This window comes from Hyperolius riggenbachi, chromosome 1 (assembly GCF_040937935.1).
Source record: "Hyperolius riggenbachi isolate aHypRig1 chromosome 1, aHypRig1.pri, whole genome shotgun sequence".
In the NCBI taxonomy this organism is placed as follows: Eukaryota; Metazoa; Chordata; class Amphibia; order Anura; family Hyperoliidae; genus Hyperolius; species Hyperolius riggenbachi.
The window spans coordinates 595,550,504-595,571,701 of NC_090646.1; the positions used below are offsets into that span (position 1 = coordinate 595,550,504).

Sequence of the window (21,198 nt, forward strand, 5' to 3'; positions counted from 1 at the left end):
GCTGACTACTTCTGGCTGCCATATATGCCCTGCCTGAGTGCGCGCGCGTCACTCTAACTCTCGAGGGACTACATGTCCCAGCCACCGCAGCCCCGCTCTGCGGAGTCTCCGTGGCAGCAGCGGGACCATGCGCGCTAACCGCCGCGTCTAATGCGGCGGTTTCTCCGCGCTCCACTGCCCTGTGCACGGAGACAGCCGCCTTACATTGAGAGGAGGCGGCTGCCTCTCCGTGAGTGTCCCCACGCGTTTTCTCACACTTGTTACATTGTAACAAACTGCCAAAAGTACCGCGGTCCCAGAGCTTCTTGTGGGAGGGCCCCCTGATGGTCTGTTTGTGAAAAGCAATATATTTCTCATGTGAAAGGGGGTATCGGCTACTGATTGGGATAAAGTTCAATTCTTGGTTGGAGTTTCTCTTTAACATCCGTGTCTTAAAGGAACCCCACACTAAACTTTTCCTCTCTTGATCTCTTCTATGCCATGTTCTATATATCTAAATGACATTTTAATAGTGTATAATGTCCTGTAACTTTAAAGGCCAGAGCTTCATAAAGTGCTGCTGCTTCTGTTGTTTCATGGAGCCTATAGTAGTAACATTTGCTACTTTCTTCAGACACCAAAGGGTTACCACTGCCTGTAAACTACCTGGAGAGGACTGTGCTTACTCTAGATGGGCACAGCAAGGTCAATCAGAGTATCAGCACTTGACATTCACAGCTTTTCTCTGTAGATAAAAAAGATCATTAACTTTTGAAACAGCTTGAGATATACAGAGAAGAATGTGTGGAATGGTCTTTGAGATAGCTTCCCCATAGCTTCTGCTTTCAGAAGTTTTCTTAAAGAACAAGCGACACCCATGCTAACCTAGAAATAAAAAACACATATATAAGTAGACAAATATTACTTCTACTTACATAACAGATATATTGTGCTATCCACATAATGATTCCTGTGAATTTTATAAAGGAAAAGCAGAAAATCCTATTCTAGGCAGTGGCCATCTTGCTAAGCTAATGCTGACATCATATCCTCCCTGACTCTTGTTTGCCCCCCTCAATTCTCTTACTCATTGTGTATTCATTAGCTGCCCTCCTCCCAGAGTCTTCAGACACTCCCACTGAGGTGTATACTAGGAACTGAACTGACTTTTTTTTATTTACATATCCAATCACTGAGTCACCTCAGCCTTGCTTGTAAACACAAGTGATCAGAGGGTGTTTCTGATAAGCTGATTATGATTTCTGATTATGGTGACAATACCGCTTTAAAGAGGAACTGTAGTGAGAATAATGTAAGGAATAAAATTGCTTCCTTTTTTTTTTGTACAATATTCACTTATAAATTATTTAGTCAGCGAAAATGTAAAATCTTTCCTCACTCTGATTTACATTTTGAAATTGATCACAGGTGGTGACATCTTTAGTGCTGGCAAGGTGCATCACTGAGGAATGGTTGTGTGTTCTCAGCTGAATAGACCTGGTCTCCCAGAGTGCACTGGGAGAAGAAAGGCGCATAGCTAAACAGCCTAGACTTGACGTTACTGGGAGGGCGAGGTTACATACCAATATACAGCAAGATATAGATATAGAAAGTGTTTCTGATGCTGAAACCAGCATAAAATCCTGAATAATTTATTGCATTCTACTACATGCTCTAAAGTGCCTCTTTAAATTCAGGTACACTTTAAAGCTCAGATGTGAGGTCTGCTGCTTTTTGGTCACATGCAAAGTGGGTGCGTCATTTTTTTTGCAGGATTTACTGCCTTTTTGCCTCCTAGAAATGTGTCTATTGTTACATCTGGAAATCATTTTTGCAGATTTCATCTCCACAAATATGGACTACAAAAGACATGGGCAGTTTAGATAATCTATCCCTTTACGGGACAGACATAATGGGCTTGATTCACTAAACCGGGATAACTCAAATATCACACCTTATCAAAGATATCACACCTTATAAAAAGATATCACACCTTATCAAAGTTAACACGCATTATCAGAGTAGCATAGCAAGTGCTAAGAACGCGCAGGGCTCAGGGCAGGACGAGTGCCATTGCCAATTAGCAGGCATACGTTCGTAGCACTCTCTATGATACTCTGATAAGGCGTGTTAACTTTGATAAGATGTGATATCTTTGATAAGGTGTGATATTTGAGTTATCACAGTTTAGTGAATCAAGCCCAATGTGAGGTGCTAACTAAGTTGCTGGTGGCTTTTTCACCATTGTATATATAGCACTTCAGTCTGGATTATGGACTGGTTAGATTCCTACAGACAGAAAGATTGGACAAACTGGGTTTATTTAGCTTGAAAAAAAAGACAGCTAAGTAGTGACCTGATTAACATGTATAGGCAGATAAGCTTTTTGTACCTATATTTGTACAAAGGACAAGGGTACATGATCTGCATATGGAGGAGAAAAAAGTTTTTTCCGTGTATTTAGGAAGGGTTTCCTTACAGAAAGAGTGGTTAAAATGTGCAATATTTTACTACAGGTAGTAGTTATGGCAAATTCTATTTCTGCATTTAAAGGCTTGCATGCTTTCCTTACATTGAAGGACATCTACAGCTATAATTACTTGATAATTGCCGGCAGAGTTGAACCAGTTTATCTGACTGCCTCCTGGATTTGGGAAGAATTTTTTTTCCCTTTAAAGAGACACTGAAGCGAGAATAAATCTCGCTTCAGTGCCTATATATAAAACGCTGCTATCCCGCGGCTAAACGGGGGTCCCTTCACCCCCAAACCCACCCCTGCAAAATCAACGACCAATTTGGTCGTATATTTTGCTGCTCTTCAGGTAGGGCTAACGGCTGCAGCCCTGCCTCTCAGCGCCGTCAATCAGCGGCGCATCGCCGCCTCTCCCCTGCCCCTCTCAGTGAAGGAAGACTGAGAGGGGCGGGGGAGAGGCGGAGATACGCGCTGACAGACGCGCGTGAGGCAGGGCTGCGGCGGTTAGCGGGTTAGAGGAGATGCGCTGCACGGAGGGGGATTTGGGGGTGAAGGGACCCCCGTTTAGCGGCGCGATAGAGGCGGTTTAGCAGGGGCACGCATGCCCCTGCTATCTATGAGGTCTGAAGCGAGATTCATTCTCGCTTCAGACTCTCTTTAAAGGTTATTTGGCCAAGCCTCGTAAGAGGGGTTTTTTTGCCTTCCCCTGGATCAACTGGTATATGTTAGGGTACAGGACAGAAATGTACCTAATTTCTACTTATATTTTTTCTACCAAACTATGTAAGTTATGTTGCTGATGTTTTTTTGTACAGGTCAACGAAGGGATGGTCATGTATGAACACACAGATACAGAAACTCTGTTCTGGAGCACACAAGATTCCTTCACATTTACCGTGTCGTCTCCTCCAGCTGTGCTAGAAAACCAGAAGTTCCTCATCACAATATCATACGAGGTTATTGACCCCAGCAGGGCAACTCTTCTTATCGCCAATACTGGTAAAGTATACTATGTTATATATCTGAAAAGATAAATATACAGATCAGTTGAAACTTAAAAACTATTCACCAAAACTGTGTGTAGAAATTTGCCACCAAACAGCTATTACCCATTAAGGCATGTACTGTACAGTCCTATTGTATGGATCCCTCCTGTAGCGTGTTCTGTCCGTTGCAGTGGAGCTGCAAACGGACAGTTCTGGCTTATCTGCTTGCATTCAGTTGTGCATTTGCAATGGGTCTCATTGTCATTTGCAATCACTGCAGTTCTGGGCAGCTCAGGATGCTGTCATCATTCCACCAATTGCTTGTTGCAGCTGAGCTGTGGCCTGATAGCCCTGGATTTCCTGCATGCATGTTGTTACATAACTCTGCATGTATTTCTTATGGGGATCCTTTGCATTCATAGCCAGCTAGCAAATGGTAATCAAGCCAGCTCAGGATTGAGTGATTACCATTCAGCTGTGTGGAGATTTGCATACCTGCTTCCATTGGCTGATGCCAGCATAAAGGTCTGCCTCCCATTTCATACCCCACCCATCATATTCGTCACTACGCCTATCTACTGGGCACCTTGTTACTCTGTATAGTTCTGTTATTGTAGTTCTATGCAACCTTATTACGTGTGCTTTAGCTAGTTCTTGATAAATATATATGCAGACTTGCTAATATATATTTATCCGTTAGTTGAGTTGTTTGTTATTTTTCTTATCATTGTGTATTGCCTAGTTCCATGCTTGATGGACATTCGCTGCATCCGCGGTGGATCAGTGAAGTCCATTATCCTGATAGCTTGGATTCTGCCATCACCACGTTGGTGACTGGTAGTATTCCTGCTACTCTAGTTTCTGGGAATGTAACTATAGGCTGCAGTTGCTATTAGTTACGTTCTATCCTGTAGTCTTGCCTGTGTGGATGCTTGCTGGTGACTGTTGTTAGCCAGCTTGCTCTGCTTCTGTGGACGGGACTGTGAGCTGCGGTTGCTACTAGTTACGCTCCAATCTATAGTCCTGTCTTGTACCTGTCTGAATGCTTGCTATCGCTAAGGCAGCACATTGCGAACTAAGGCAGCGCACATCGCACTGTGCTGCCATTGTGTTTTATTTGTAGCGATATCAGAAGCCCAGAGCTGCAGTTGCTCTGGGCAGCCTGTGTAACCTCTTCCATTATCCAGCTCTTAGCCTTGTTGTGCTGGGTGGTCAGAAAGTATGACCCACCAGCATTACACCTATGATATCTGCCACCAATACATTAGTAGCATGTCCTCCTTTTATTCATGTAAGTTGAGAGGTGGGCCCTTATCTTGTTTTTCCAGCATATCTCAAAAGCTTGCATGAGTCAGGAGATATGCAGGTAAGCAGAGAAACCGATTTACATTTACAGCTTCATGGATAACAACATTATATTAAAGGATATCGGAGTTACTAAAAATGGGCCAAAAAGGTACATCCATCCATCCATTAAGGTATCCACTCCAGGTCTGCATCCACCACCATTGCCCCCGCAAGGCTCCGTTTTTCCACAATCCACCCCATATTGAGCCCCCGAGCAGAAATGGTCGGGACCTTTGAACCGGATAATTTAGCTTTGCGCGTATGTGCAGTTGGCTCCAGGTCGCCGCTCCGGCCATGTTCCTGGCAGTGTCCTGATCACGGTGCGCATGCTCACAGCACTATCAGCAGTGCATGTGAAGACAGGAACACGGCCAGAGCAGTGTCCTGGAGCCTGCGCATGTGCAACTGCTAGTATATCTGGTTCAAAGGTCCCAAAATTTGAGCCTTGGACGGGGGATAATGGAGGACGTATTACTGGAGTGGATACATTTATGGATGTATATATTATGTATGTACCATTTTGTCCTCCCTTTATTTTTTTTTACTTGGATTCTCTGTAAAGCACAGTATCTGTCAGAAGCGGCTTACTACTGTTTACACAGGGGATGTGAAGAATAGCTTCTAAAAGTCTATTTAAACACTTTCTGCAAAAATAGGACATTTTAAAATGTGCAGGAATTTGTGCAAAAAATAACATGTTTTATAAACGTCCATTTTGCTAATGTGATTAACCAGTCGCATGCACATGTGCCACAGGGAGTCCCGTCCGTGCCCAATTTCAAGAAGTCAATGGAGGGGCAGGCAGTGGTTAAACTTATTTAATAACGGACATTGTTGTTAGCAGAAATGCTGTTTTCAGCAGTATTTTACAGCATGTTATGAGCAAGGAAAACGTTTACAATAACCGACAAAACTAAAGGAATACTTTTATATTGTGTGTCCTGGAGTTCTAATTTAAAAATAGAAGATGAGGAAACAAATCAGATTTCCTGTAATATTTTGAAGTCTGCGTTTTCATGAAAATATAAATCATTTTAACCGTTAAATGTACTCCCTGAATTTGTACTTTTTAACATATGCCTTGTTCAGGTTTGCCATCAGTCTTCCGTAAGATCAAAAACACAATAAGATCAGTAGTTCTGTTCCACTCCACAATATAATCGTAAAAACTATTTCCAACAAACCAGAAAACCACGGGGTTTTATATGAACAATTTATCTGTTTATTCTTCAATCAATAATGACTTCAAGGTTGCGGACTGTACATATGGACATCAATACAGGATTCCAAATCACATAAAAGACTGCCAGACACGTGTTTCACGGTCAAAAAAACACTTCCTCAGAGGCACACTGTATACAAACATCAGCAGTAGACCATATGTAGCCGTAATATGTGTTTAAGAGAAAGTGAGTATTCAGCGCCTGTTCCATGCGCGGTGTACGCGTCCATGGATTGCAAGAGACCATGGACGCGTACACCGTGCATGGAACCGGCTCTGAATACTCACTTTCTCTTAAACACAGATTGCGGCTACATATGGTCTACTGCTGATGTTTGTATACAGTGTGCCTCTGAGGAAGCGGTTTTTTTACCGTGAAACACATGTCAGGCAGTCTTTTATGGGATTTGGAATCCTGTATTGATGTCCATACGTACAGTCCGCAAACTTGAAGTCATTATTGATTGAAGAATAAACAGAGAAATTGTTCATATAAAACCCTGTGTTTTTCTGGTTTGGTGGAAATAGTCTTCCGTAAGACCCGTTCCCCCATCCCATTACTGCTTTTCATTTTATTTATTTTTTTGCATTAGGTGCATCTGTGGTGGAAGGAGGGAAAGTCCAAATTGATAAGCCAAAGCTGGATGCTTCCAACCTCCTGGCCAAACTTCCAGAATCCCAAAGAGCCGCATATGAAGTCTGGTACCAGGTGACCACACTGCCCATGCATGGAGCCATCATAGTTGGAGACAGAAATATCACCAAAGAAAAACCCAATTTTTCTCAGTACATTGTGAATAAATTTGGGATTACCTATGCACACGATGGAGCGGAGTCACCCACAGACAACTTCACTTTTGCCACTTGGCTCAATTTAAAGAGCAAATCAGCTGTAAAGCCAGACTTGGATGTCACAGAGGAGATGTTTAACATCACCGTAATTCCCGTTAATGACCAACCACCCGAGCTGAAGACTAAACGGCCTAGTCTGAGAGTACTGCAAGGAAAAACTGTTGCACTTGGCCCAGAAAATTTGAAAGTTGAAGACCTAGATAATCCACCCGAAGACATAACCTACACGGTTATAACCAAACCAAATAATGGCTTTCTGGCGAAGATGGACAACTTAAATGAATCTGTGGAGCATTTTACACAAGCCGACATTAATAACGGCAACCTCTGGTTTGTACAAGATGGAAGCCGGAGCTCAGGAGTTTTTTATTTTAGCGTGACGGACGGTAAACATAAACCTCTGTATAAACTTTTTAATCTGGATGTTACACCAGTGTCCATAACTTTGGTCAACAAAACAAACCTTGTGCTTGTGCAGGGTCAGAGCTTTGTAACCATTACAGGTTACAACCTAGCAGCTACAACAGATGGAAAAAGCAGGGTCATTAATTACGACATAACGCAGTCACCCAGGCACGGCAATATCTTAGTTAACAACAACTCTATGGTGGTGTTTGATCAGTTGGACATAGAGTCTGGCAAAGTTACATACCACATGACCAACTTCACCACATCTCAAGACAGTTTTGAACTGATGGTTTTTACTCTTGAAAGCAATCTTACAGGGCAGGTTCTGAACATCTCTGTGGATCCTCTTGTAAATGTTATAAGTGAGCTAAAAATACCAATAGGCATGAAGTACATTTTAAAGACTCCGGACCTTAATGCAACAGAACTGGCGAATATGACTAGCAGTGACCCTGAGTACCTCATTGTTGAAGCACCGGTGTATGCTAAGCTCGTCCGAAGAGAGATTTTTCAGAAGGATGCTTACAAAGACATTGAAAAGTTCACCCAAAGTGACATTGATGCTGGACACATACTGTTGGATGTTGACGTTAACGTGACTGATCAGGACATGATCAACGATTCATTTTCCTTCATGCTGAAAGCTAAAAATGTGCCTCCTGCTCTTGGCTACTTCACGTATTCCTTGGTCCCCTATGATCCACTGCTTATAGACTCTTTGACTACTGTGGACTCTCTTTCAACCACCACACCGTCTCTATTTTACACCAGTCGGGGATTTGATAGAAAGACCACAAGCTACTGGCTGAACAAAAATCAAACAGAAGGTCCCATAAGAAAATTTGGCAATCGCAATAGATGGGGAAATCAAAATCCCAACGAATCAGTCTTGTCTTTTGATCTGACAACCACAAGCTTTTTTCGAAAAACTACTATTATGGGGACCTCAGTCGATTCTAAAGCAGAACCAGTCCAATCCAGTCCCCTTTCAATCATCATCCCACTGGTTGTTATTGCGGTTTTGATGCTGGCCATCATTTCTATTGTTTGGTTTCTGATTAGGAAACGAAAGGCAAAAAAGGCCCCACCACATGTCAGAAGTCACTCCTATAGCATGGTTCCTCAGGTCCCATCTCCATACACCGAGAGGAGCACCACTGTGCCTAATGTCACTGTAACCCCCCTTCAAAAACCTAATGATAACTGTTCTGGAAGCCCTTTACTTTTACCCAGGTTTGGCCATCCAGGTACAAATTCATCTCCAACGCCTTATGTCAACCCAAATCAGAACTCCTGGTTGCAAATGGATCCAGAAATGATGGAGCATTACCGGAAGACTAATCCAACCCTAAAAACCAATCAGTACTGGGTATAACAAACACTGTTCACTCAATTATTTATATCAAATATATTTTATAAATATGTATGTTTTTGGTATTTACCAAAATAGCCATTTCTGTTTAGCTTTCATAAATGAATTTAGCATTCAGGTACTTTTCAATCAAGTCTAGGAATTATCATATATTTATAAGCATCTTGGCACTGTGTTTTTGTATTGGTCAGAGTAAAAGGCTCTGAAGAATTAGGTACCAGATGCCATTGTTTTAGGTGCATTGGTTACCAATCTCCTAGCGTTTATCCCAGGGCGGTGGAGTCGGTATAAAAATCATCGACTCCTCAGTTAATGAAACCCCTGACTCCAGGTACCCATAGTTGATTCGACTCCTCAACTCCAACCCCACAGCCCTGGTTTCTCCTGCTTTGATAATGTTATGTCTTTAATGTGTGAGTGCATAATAGGTAAATTTAGCCTTTATTAATAACAGTTATTGTGTATGCTACCTCTTTGCTGGTATTTGACTACTAGAAATGACTTTACATGTGCTACATACAGTACATGTATGTCAGTAATGCTACCAGTGACCTATTTTGGTGCTATCGTTTCCTGAAAGGATTTGTTTGGCTTTGATATTTATAATATTGCTAAACTAATTAATTACACACGCCAGATGAAGCTCAGCCAGCTCCTGCGTCCAGATCTCATTTTACAGTGCTGATTGACTACTGAAGCAAAGCATGTGACATGTGGGGAGTATTTCAAGTGACCTTAATGAAAAAGGACTCGAGTAGAGTAGGAGCCCAATATGGTGTAGTAAATAAGTCCATTGTATAAAGTAGATGAAAGGGGGGGGGGGGGGGTACATACAAACCAGGGTTGCTGATAGCAACCAACTTCAGCACATGTGGGAAACGTCCGTCCTGCACTTGGGTTGATGACTGGTCCCTCAGCGTTGTGGTCGCTTTCGCTATAAGTAGAGACTACTGTCTCTCCTCTTCATAGGAGGGTGAACATGTAACGGTATGGGGGATGAGAGGCACCCAACGTGTATGAAATAAGGGGAATAAAATATAAGAATGTTACAAAAATACAAAAAACACTTCTAGGTAAATTGAAGCGCAGTGTCCACTTATTCTTTCATGGTTATTAACATGACTACAGGTGAGGAAGGAAGGAGCGGACCTGTGTGACTCATGCCTGAGTTGCACACCACACACACACACACACACACACACACACACACGCACACACACACACACAGTCACACACACACACACACACACACACACCACACACACACACACACACACACACACACACACAGTCACACACACACACACACACACAGTCACACACACACACACACACACACACAGTCACACACACGCACGCACGCACGCACGCACGCACGCACGCACGCACACACACACACACACACACACCACACACACATTGAAAATACATTGTAGTCAGGTATAGAACAGTCATAAGATAGCAACATATTTAATGTTGTCACAAGATTTGGACACAGGTTCACTTTTAGTGCGATATGGGCAGCACAAAGTGCCCTCATGGACTTACTATACTGGTCATGGCCTTCATGAATAGTAATAATAATGGCAGTATTTATATAGCGCCTTTCTCCTGTCGGACTCAAAGCGCTTGCGAGGCAGCCACTAGAGCGCACTCAGTAGGTATAGTGATGGACATGTCTAGGAAATAGTGATGGACATGTCTAGGAAAACTCATGGGGAAGCATGTGATTTGTTTGATTAGCTAATAGATTTGCAAAGCTTTAATTTGCTGTGATCACATCCTGCTTTAGCACATGATCATGACTGGCAAATCAGAGACATGTCTATCACTTGACCAAACTCATCACATGCTTCTCCATGAGTTCTCCTAGACATGACCATCACAATTCATGAATGCCCAAGACACTGTTCCACATTTCAGGACAAGACATGTTGTTACTTCTGGCTTGAAATTGTCCACAAACCTGTGAAATTGTTGTCGGCAGCTGATGTGTTCTGATTGCTTTTTGGACAGCAGCAAAGGCAAAGCGCCCAATCAGACTGTCAGAATCTCCTTAACGGCGTGGATGGAAATTTGTGAAACCTTCCTGATTACACAAGGGAGTATTTGAGGCATAAAAACACCCATAGATACTTTGTTTGCCTGATATGGCTAGTATAGACCATATCAGCCATCTATCTGCTACTTTTATATATCTTTTTTTTTAATCTTTGTAGGCCAAAAGCCTAATCCAATAGAAAGGATTATTCTTTGTGCAGGAATCTAAGGAGTCTTACATAGCCACATCGAACTGCCCAGGGCATAGCTTTAAAAATGGGGGCCCAACAGAGGGGAAAAGTCCCGTTTTGCCTATGTGCCCGATGCAACACATACAGTGAAGCACATAAGGACTAAGCTTCACTACAATTGTAAATCTGGATGATGCCCAATACATGCCTTGCATTATTTAGATTCAGTTGCACCACAATGTGATGGTACCATTACTATATAATTGCACTGCATTTGCTATGCGATTACATTGTCCGATGCAACGTGTCAGTGTGAAAGTAGCCCAAGGCTGGATTTTACTACAGCTTTGAACGATTCATGGAACAGACCACAACGGACATGTTGATGGATCTCATGTTAAGATTGGAGGAAATGTGAAACTGCCAACATAAATATGCTGAGCGGGAGACAGTTGAGTCAGCTTTAAGAAAGGAGCAGAGCTCAGAAAAGGCAAGGTGTCAGCCATTGTATCAGCTGATTACTTTGCTCATTGCATTTCTCTTTAAAGAGAAACTCCAACCTAGAATTGAACTTTATCCCAATCAGTAGCTGATACCCCCTTTTACATGAGAAATATAATGATTTTCACAAACAGACCATCAGGGGGCGCTGTATGACTGATTTTGTGCTGAAACCCCTCCCACAAGAAGCTCTGAGTACCGCGGTACTCTGGGCAAACTGCCACAATGTAACAATGTTCACAGACAGGAATTAGCTGTTTACAGCTGTCTCTAACAGCCAAAACAGCTAGGAGCAGCTACATAACCTGCCCACAGTAAAAATGTCACCATGTAATAAATGTCAGAATGTAAATCGGGCAGAGGAAAGATTTTACAATGAGCAAACACTGACTAAATAATTTATCCATAATTATGGTAAAAAATGAAGCACTTTTTTTACTACATTATTTTCACTGGAGTTCCTCTTTAAGGAGCTATTTTATCTATTTTATGCACTGGTACATTAGTATCTTGAAAGTTTGGCAGTTCTATAGTGTATTGATGGCGTTCTTGCTGTTTTAAAAAAAAAGATTTTCAATCATATACAGTAGGCTTATTTTAATAATTGCGCTGGGCCGAATTGATGAACATTGCAGACATGACCAAGACAGATTTTTAAGGATCACTTTGTGTTCTCAAAAATGGGAGGAGGTCTGGTTTTGGGACACCGTACAAAATGAAGGTCATAGAGTAGGAAAGACTGAAGGAGCAACAGAGGGAGGAGAGAAGGTGAGGAGTTTGAGGCACAACTGTGGGGGGGGGGGGACAGAAAAGGTTTATGTACACTGAGTGGGAGTATTCTTTGCAATGTACATGTAAAGGCACAAGGAGAGGGTACTCATGCCAGATGGACAAGTGAGACAGGGAACTAGAAGGAGAGAAGGAGTAGCAAGACATAGAACGAACTGAAGGATTGGGTGGGTTAAACAAGGATATGAAGGAAAAAGGGAGGGTGAGGTAGAGAAAAGTGGTGAAAGAAAAGGATGAGTTATGGGAAGGGGGACAGAATGGGCAAGCAAGATGGCAGAGAGACACCAGTTCTCATCTGGGTTTAAGCAGCTATCACTGTCCGGGATCATGGGAGGTATAGTCTTGTGTTGGTGCAAGAAGCAGAATCACCCATTCCTAACATCTCTACTGCTGGTGCAGTGCAGTGGGAGAAGGAAGGTGCTACCCTAAGGAGAATTGCAATCATTTCAAGGTATGTGCTAATCCTTGTCTTTTTTTTTTTTTTAACAGTTTTAAGATGAACAGAGGCGGATCAGCAACATGTATGGGGATTTTCCAGAAGCCTAGTGTTCTTCTTTAGAGGGAAATACCACTTTTGTAATTTATTATTTAGTTTTTAATGTGGAGTTTCCCTTCAAAGAGGACCTCTGGGCAGCTTCAAAATCCGCCATCTACATTGTTGGCCCACCTCTGTTCACTTTAGAACAGGGATGTTGAACTCCAGCCCTCAAGGTCCGAGATCCAATTCTTTATTTTATCTGGCAAACAAGTAATATGGATGCTAACCAGGCAATCAAAAGTTAAAATCACTATTACTTTTCTTGTTGATAAATGATCATTCCCCAGTTTACCTGACTCTTATTTGGTACACACAACATTTTGTACACAAAAAGGAAGTTGCAGGGCATGCTGGGTTGTCCTTTTTTGCTTCTCTTCTTCCCATTAGACTTAACTAATGCAGCCTGATTGGTTGAAGCCTCTTTCCCTCCTGTTTTCCCCTCCCTACACCTCTGTTCCTCTATGATTGGCCAATATTTCTCATGCTGAGACAATGCACTTTCTATAGTGGAGGGCAGGCATTGAATACACAATCAGGCAGAGGAGAGTAAGGGAGGAACAGGGCCGGCCCTAGACTTTTTGCCGCCTGAGACAAATTTTAAAAAAATTGCCAACGCCGCCCCCCCCCCCCCCCACCCACACACACACACACACACACACCCGTGGGGGGGGCCGCCGAGCTGGAGGGGTAGCTGGCAGGACGGGGGTATTGGGCCAGCGGCGGGGAGGGGGGTCGGACCCCCCCCTCCCTCGCCTGGGTCCCCCGTCCTCCGCTCCCCTCCAGCCTTAAATAGAAGCAGCCGCTATGTGTAAGAGGAACGGGCGGGGAGGACTCACCTCTTCGCAGCGTGCGCTCCACTGACGTCACTTCCTGCAGCGTTGCAGGAAGTGACGTCAGTGGAGCGCACGCTGGAACGAGGAAGAGGTGAGTCCTCCCCGCCCGTTCCTCTTACACATAGCGGCTGCTTCTATTTAAGGCTGGAGGGGAGCGGAGGACGGGGGACCCAGGCGAGGGAGGGGGGGTCCGACCCCCCTCCCCGCCGCTGGCCCAATACCCCCGTCCTGCCAGCTACCCCTCCAGCTCGGCGGCCGGCTCCCCGCCCCTGGAAATTTGCCGCCTGAGGCAAAAGTTTCACCCCGCCTCATGAGCGGGCCGGCTCTGGGGAGGAAATGACATCAGCATTGGCTTCTAAATAGCAACACTTACAATGGGAAATGCTAAGAAGGATTTTCTTTTTTTTTTACTGTAGAAAATCAAAATGTGCACAGTTCAATACATATGTTATGTAAGTAGAGCAAGTATTTATCTACTTATATATATGGGGGGAAGGGGATCTGAGATAGTATGGCTGACAGCTCCTCTTTAAATAATTTTAATTCTCCTGAGGATATCAACTATAGATGGGTGCTGCACAGGTCTTTTATTAAAATTATCTTTTCATTTCAATCTACAGCCATATTGTCTAGCTGTCCTTCTTTCACTGCAAACTGTGAAGTGTAAGCTGTTTTATAAATCATTTTATAATAAATTATTTATTCAAAGTACCATGTATTTGCTTTGGTTTGTTGTTGTTCCCTCTAGCAGACACTAGGTGGAGCCCTGATTTAATGAATCAGGTGAACTTGGCTGAGCCTGTGAGGTTCAGTAGACTGTAGACTTGTGATAGTGAGTCATGGGAATAGTATGCCATAATAACTGAGCTCAGTTGGGCTGGCTTTTCATGAGTCTGACACAGGAGAGGGAAAAAGAAGAGTTCAGCATTACAATTACAGTAGAATTTCTTTTGTTAAGCAGGAGTCACATGATGTGTAGCATCGTGACGGGAATGCTACCAGAATAGCTTGTCATATGACTTCATTTTGCTATTTGTGTAGTAGTGAAACAAAACCAAATTTTAAATGAAAAGTTTGTGGACAGGCAGCCACAACCCCTGTTTACTCTCCCAGCTTTTTCATTGTTGATAGGGTCAGTAGGGGACAGAGAATTTACTGACACAATCTTCATATATGATGCAGAGAAAATCCCTCTAACCCAAGATGCACTGGTAACTGCAAGTTACAAGGAGTGTGGATGTCCCCTAACTAGTGAGCTTTTCAGCACAGGGCCATTATCTAACCCCACCCACCTACTTCCATTGCTGCTGACAGATTAACTTTTTGTGGCCAGCACTGCAGCTTAGCGCCATAATCATTTTCATTCCCAGTTCCACCAAAGACATGATGTTTTCAGACCAGAGCTAATACTCTGAGGTGAAGTACTATGCTTTTTAAAAGGTGCAGTGGCAGAACTTGATGTTAGACAATAATTTCCATTAATCATGGGCTACCTCAGTTTGTCCACATTGTAAGCAATATAGTCCTGTCTCTGTGATGAAATATACTTGAATGGTTCAAGTTCCCTGCCTTAAAGAGGATCTGTAACGACAAAACGTCCCCTGGGGGGTACTCACCTCGGATGGGGGAAGCCTCAGGATCCTAATGAGGCTTCTCACGCCGTCTGCCGTCCCTCGGGGGTCTCGTTGTAGCCCTCCGTACAGCGGTGTCGTAATATTTACCTTCCTGGCTCCTGCGCAGGCGCTCTGGCTGCTTTCGCTCCGAAGGAGGCGGAAATACCCGATCGCCGTCGGGTCCGCTCTACTGCGCAGGCGCAAGTCTCCGGCGCCTGCGCAGTAGAGCGGACCCGACTGAGATCGGGTATTTCCGCCTCCTTCGGAGCGAAAGCAGCCACAGCGCCCCCGCTGGAGCCAGCAAAGGTAAATATTGAATTGAACAGTCGGGCCTGTCGCCGGCTGTTCGGAGGGCTGCAGCGAGACCTCCGTGGGACAGAGGACGGTGTGGGAAGCCTCATTAGGATCCGGAGGCTTCCCCCACCCGAGGTGAGTACCCCCCAGGGGACGTTTTTAATGTTACAGAGTCTCTTTAAAGGGAAGATCCGAGGTTAAAAAATAAAAAGTTCTACTTACCTGGGGCTTCCTTCTGCCCTTGGCAGCCGACATGTCCCTTGCCGCAGCTCCGCTCCCAACCGGCGGCGCTGGGTCCCCTCTATTGGAGATGCGACCTCAGTAGGTCAGCATCTTCTGCGCCTGCGGGAGCACTCAGCCCTGCTGCTCACGAGCGCTCTCATATGGCTTGGAGCGTTCTGCAAAGGTGCAGAAGTACTGCGCCAGCTCAGAACACTCCAGACCATGTGAACGTGATGCCAACTTGGCGAGGTCCGCATCTCCAACGGAGGGGGCCCCTGGGCGAGGGACATATCGGCTGCCAGGGGCTGGAGGAAGACCCGGGTAAGTAGAACTTTTTTTTTTTTACCTGGTATCTTCCCTTTAAGGTGTGTGTATAGTTAAAATATCTGGATAAATATGGTAAAATGGCATTGTATGTTTGTGCTCCTATTAGATACTTGTGAGGCACGTTCCTTCTCTGTTGAATGTACGCCTGTCCGCCCGCTTACAGTGCAGGAGATACTTGTGAGGCACGTTCCTTCTCTGTTGAATGTACGCCTGTCCGTCCGCTTACAGTGCAGGAGATACTTGTGAGGCATGTTCCTTCTCTGTTGAATGTCCAGATGTCCACTCTGCTTGCAGCGCAGGAGATATTTGTGAGGCGTGTTCCTTCTCTGTTGAATGTGCACCTGTCCGCTTTGCTTGCAGTGCAGGAGATATACTTGTGAGGCACGTTCCTTCACTGTTGAATGTACGCCTGTCCGTCCGCTTACTGTGCAGAAGATACTTGTGAGGCACGTTCTTTCTCTGTTGAATGTCCAGATGTCCACTCTGCTTGCAGTGCAGGAGATACTTGTGAGGCGTGTGCCTTCTCTGTTGAATGTGCACCTGTCCGCTCTGCTTGCAGTGCAGGAGACATTTGTGATGCATGTTCCTTCTCTGTTGAATGTGCACCTGTCTGCTCTGCTTGCAGTGCAAGAGATATACTTGTGATGCATGTTTCTTCTCTGTTAAATGTGCACCTGTCTGCTCTGCTTGCAGTGCAGGAAGTCTGCAGAGTCAGCTCTCCTGTGTTGGGCCTTATTGTCTACCCAGGGGTTTGCTGGGATGCAAAATTATGCAGTGTAAATGGCTTTTACTGAGTTTTGTTTAGTCAAAGTTTGAAATGTTACTCGGAAAAAGGTCTGAGGAAGAATATTTGAAATAACAGATTTCATATCTGTACTCCAGGCACTGAAAATCAAGGTCATGCATAGCATAGCTAGAATCACTGACATTTACATCTCCTAATCTCATTATGACTCTGCAAGTCTAGACTGATACGAGAGCGGCACAATCACCGAATGCTGCCTGGTACAAGGAAACTGTGGCTCTAGGGCTTCATTCACATACCATCGGATTCCTGCTGTGCACAGTGACAGACGATGTGCCATCACCATCCACAGCACAGAACACTTGTTCCCAGAATGTTTGTTGGACATACATAGCATACCATATACAGCATGTCCAGTGTCTGGAATTATCGTGCACGGTGGAGCTCACTGCAATGGAGACAGCAGATATATACTCAACTGATGGAGACAGCGGATATATACTCAACTGATATGTACGAACAGATCCTATACTTAAAGAGACACTGTAATTTAAAAAAAAACCCTGAGGGATACTTACTTCGGGAGCAGGAAGCCTTTGGATCCTAACGAGGCTTCCCCCATCCTCTGTCCCTCCTTTCTAGCACTGGCTCCCCCAAAACCACACCGGACAAGGAAGTTGGCTGTGGCGAGTAGCGCCTGTAATATTTGGCTTCCCTGGCTCCAGTGCAGATGCAGTAGCGGCTTTCCAATCGGACTCAGACGGAAATAGCCGATCGGGTCCGCTCTACTGCACTGGCGACTCGACAGTAGAGCGGACCCGATCGGGCTCTACTATTTCTGTCTGATTCCAATCGGAAAGCCGCTACTGCATCTGCACTGGAGCCAGGGAAGGTAAATATTTGCTTTGCCGGTGTTTGGGGGCTGACATTGGAGGGACAAAGGAGGACAGGGGAAGCCTCATTAGGATCCAGAGGCTTCTCCTTGCCGAGGTAAATACCCCCAGGAGCTGGGAGGCAGTATCATAGGATCCGACAACATGTCTGTTGATCCGCTGCTCTCCAGTGCAGTGAAAGGAACACAGGCAGAGGCTCAGGAGGCACCACCCTCTGGGTTCAGAGCTCACAACAGTTGAACAGGCAGATTCAGTCATTAGGAAGTTTCTGGCTTCTCACAGAGATGATCAATAGTTTCTGATCAATTCTGAGGGCAGTGCTGATTATGAGCGCTGGAAAGTTCGCTTTGCATTTAGAGCAGTGGTGTTTTTCTATTGCAATAAGTGGCACAAAATCATTCATAATAGAGAGAACAACTTATTTCCATCTTTAAAGCCATACTCCAGGCAAAAGAAAAAAATACTGTCCGAAGTCTATCTAGAGGCTCAATTGCAAACCTTGTTTTCTGTCCAAACATCTTCATTAGCTGATCAGGACCCCTGTATCTAACCGCTTTCTGTGCCACAGACAGATTTAGGCCTCTTGTACACTACATGCGATTCCGATTTGCGATTTAACATGCAATTCCAATTTGCGATTTTTAATCGTTACTGCATGCTGCGTTTTTTCCTGTGTTTTTGTTTTGATAGCATCCAGGGAAAATCGGAACAGCAAATCGGAATCGCAAATCGGATTTGCAGTGTGCAGGGGTCCTTAGACTGTTCTTACCCCCCTTGCAATCTGAACAGTGGAGATAATGCAATCTGGGCAGCTGCAGCAGCCGCAGGACCTAAAAATTGACTCCTTTACTTATCATGTGACAATATTCCAAGATGGCACTTTTGGCTTTAATATGTTCAAAAAGGTGTGTCGGGTCTTCTAGAGGGGAGAGCAGAGGCCTGGCTCAGAGCGGAACTACGGCATGGGACCTGACAGACTTCTAGGGCCTGGAGAAGCTCGTGTGAGTGAAACTTTTTTTTTTTTTTGCCAGATGTGTCCTTTAAAGTATAACAAATTGAGAGTTATAGAAAATTATAAATCCTATGTAAACAACATCACCAAATTACCATTTTAGCTAATTAAAAGCAATTATAAATGCCTGGAAACTGTTGAGAAACACTTGCCATGTATTACTTTTAAATATATTTGAGTTAAAGGGGTATTCGAGATAATCTTTGCCATACCAGGGGGAATTTGGTGAGCACAGGCTTTCAAAAGGGCTACATACCAATGAAATGCTAAGAAACACTGCCCTGCCACTTGTCCAGGTGCTGACAGCATGGCACGTGCTGCATGTAATGTGCCCACATACAGACATGAGCTCTGCAGCAGGGATAGGGTGTCCCTCTCTGCTCTATGTAGGCAGCCCCGGCTTCTGTACAGGGAGAAGGGTTCGGTTTCTCTGCAGCCTCAGGTTACAGCAACATTCACAAGTGGTGCACAGCTCACTGACTTTATACTTCACCTATGGCTTATCCCCCCTCTTTTATTGTGTTCCATGAATTGGACCATTGTATGGAGAAAGTAATGTAATTATTGGAGGAATGCTGCCCCTGCATGTCTTAGCATTGGGAGAAAACAGCTTGATTTGCAGAGGTTTTGTTCACTCCCTGCAACAGCTGACCTCAAAGTTCCTCTTGGATGTGTAACTCTGACATTCTTCCGCTTCTAAACTAGCTAATAAATTAACCAATACCATCTGCTGGGCTTTCTGCTGTGTGGAGTGTTCTGGAGCACATGAAAGATAGACAAATATTCAGCTGAGATTTAAAGAGTTGGTGGGGAAGGGATTAGCACATTACTGTGCAGCGCTGCAGTCCTGGGTTCCCTTCCCACACTGGGAATACAGTAGTTTTGCATCTTGTGACTGGTTTTCGTTTTGGATAGAATAGGAAATGATGTTGAAGGGGTTTATTGGCATCCAGTTCAGACTCTTAACTCCAAAGCCGGAACAAGGTCCTCCAGCACCCAAGGCTGAGACACCAAAGTGCGCCCCTCCATCCCTGCCACCCCAGCCATCACACACTGATTGCTATTAGACTAAGAGGGCCACAGGGCCCACAACCTCCCCAACACCTTAATATCTAGTTATCTGGCTTGCAGTCACTGCCATGTATCCCCTTTTCTTATTTCTTTCTGCTTCAAACACAATTAGGAATGACAGCTGAATGAATTCTGCGCCCCCTCCTACACTGCGCCCTGAGGCTGGAGCCTCTCCAGCCTATGCCTCGGCCCGGCCCTGCTTAACTCTAACCTACAAAGCTCTCCACAATCTCTCTCCCCTGTACATCTCCTCACTAGTCTCCAGATACCAACCCAACCGCAATCTCAGATCTACACATTACTTTCTTTTATCTCTCTCTAGAATCACCTTCTCGCATTCATATATTCAAGATTTCTCACATGTTTCACCTCTCCTCTGGAATCCACTGCCACAACACATCCGTCATTCTCCAACCGCTGAAATCTTAAACGCCCCCCCTTAAAACTTACTTTTTTCGACAAGCATACGCTCTACCTTATGCCATCCCTCCTTTGTCCTAAGCCTAAGTTGCACTTTTACTAGATATCCTAAAAACGCACTGCCTCTAGGTATGATTGCTTTGTGTCTTGGAATTTGTTATAACTTTTACTCATCATGTTACTTTTGCACCTGTGATTACCAATTCTGTATTTTATACCAATTCTGTATTTTGTATAGTGGTGTATACCATTGTCTGTATTAATATTATTATGTATATATATATATATGTATATATATATATATATATATATATATATGTATATATCCCCATAACCAAAAAGTGGGCAGAGACAAATACAAATTTCATTGGGAAAATGTACACTGCAGCCATTCTCACACTATTAATGGTAGGGTTCCCAAACTTTACACAGTTGGTCACTGGGTGACTGGGATTAATGTTCTAAAAAGTGGGTGGAGCCTACTGTGACAATCCAGCCCTGCGATCCCGTCGAGACCTGCTCCCGTTAGCGTACGCAGGAAGTACGGGCGCAGACGGACAACGAGACCGGTTGCTGGATCGTCAGAGGTAAGAAAGAAAAGGGCGACAGAGCGTGCCAATCCCGTCTAATCTGCTCCCGTTAGCATACGCAGGAAGTACGGTGAACAGACTGACAATAAAGATTGGTCGCGCAGCTGCCGACAATATGTAATGGGACAAACATCCACCAATCCCGTATTACTAGGCCACTGTTGCCATGCAGGTCTCATGCACTAGAGACTGCTGGAGGCAAATTCACTGTGTGCGTAGTAAACGGTTAAGATTGGTTGGAGGTGCCCATACATGTACAATTCTGATTGTATATACATGCGGTAAACTAAAAATATCGATTTCGCGCTGGAAATCGGGTAAATAAAGTAACTGCCACCACTCTCTCAAGTTCAGGGAGGAAAGAGACTCCCGCTATCATAATACGGTAGCCAGCCCAATCACGTTCAACACGCACAAGTCACCGTTCGGGGAATAGTCACTTCCGACGGCTTAAAGACTGTGAGCAATGTGACGTTAAAG

The 21,198-nt window shown here is 44.3% G+C and overlaps 1 protein-coding gene across 3 annotated transcripts in view; it reads left to right on the forward strand.

The window, feature by feature from the left end:
- The window catches only part of LOC137528104 (chondroitin sulfate proteoglycan 4-like), a 157,990-nt gene that overhangs the window by 57,901 nt on the left and 78,891 nt on the right, over positions 1–21,198 (forward strand). For 2 of the 3 annotated variants that reach the window (XM_068249395.1, XM_068249402.1), the window contains exon 9: positions 3,268–3,451. In XM_068249395.1, coding sequence (XP_068105496.1) covers positions 3,268–3,451 — 184 coding nt within the window. Of the gene's footprint in view, positions 1–3,267; positions 3,452–6,600; positions 9,443–21,198 lie in introns of those variants that run through there. The other variant, XM_068249389.1, reaches the window with a different exon arrangement.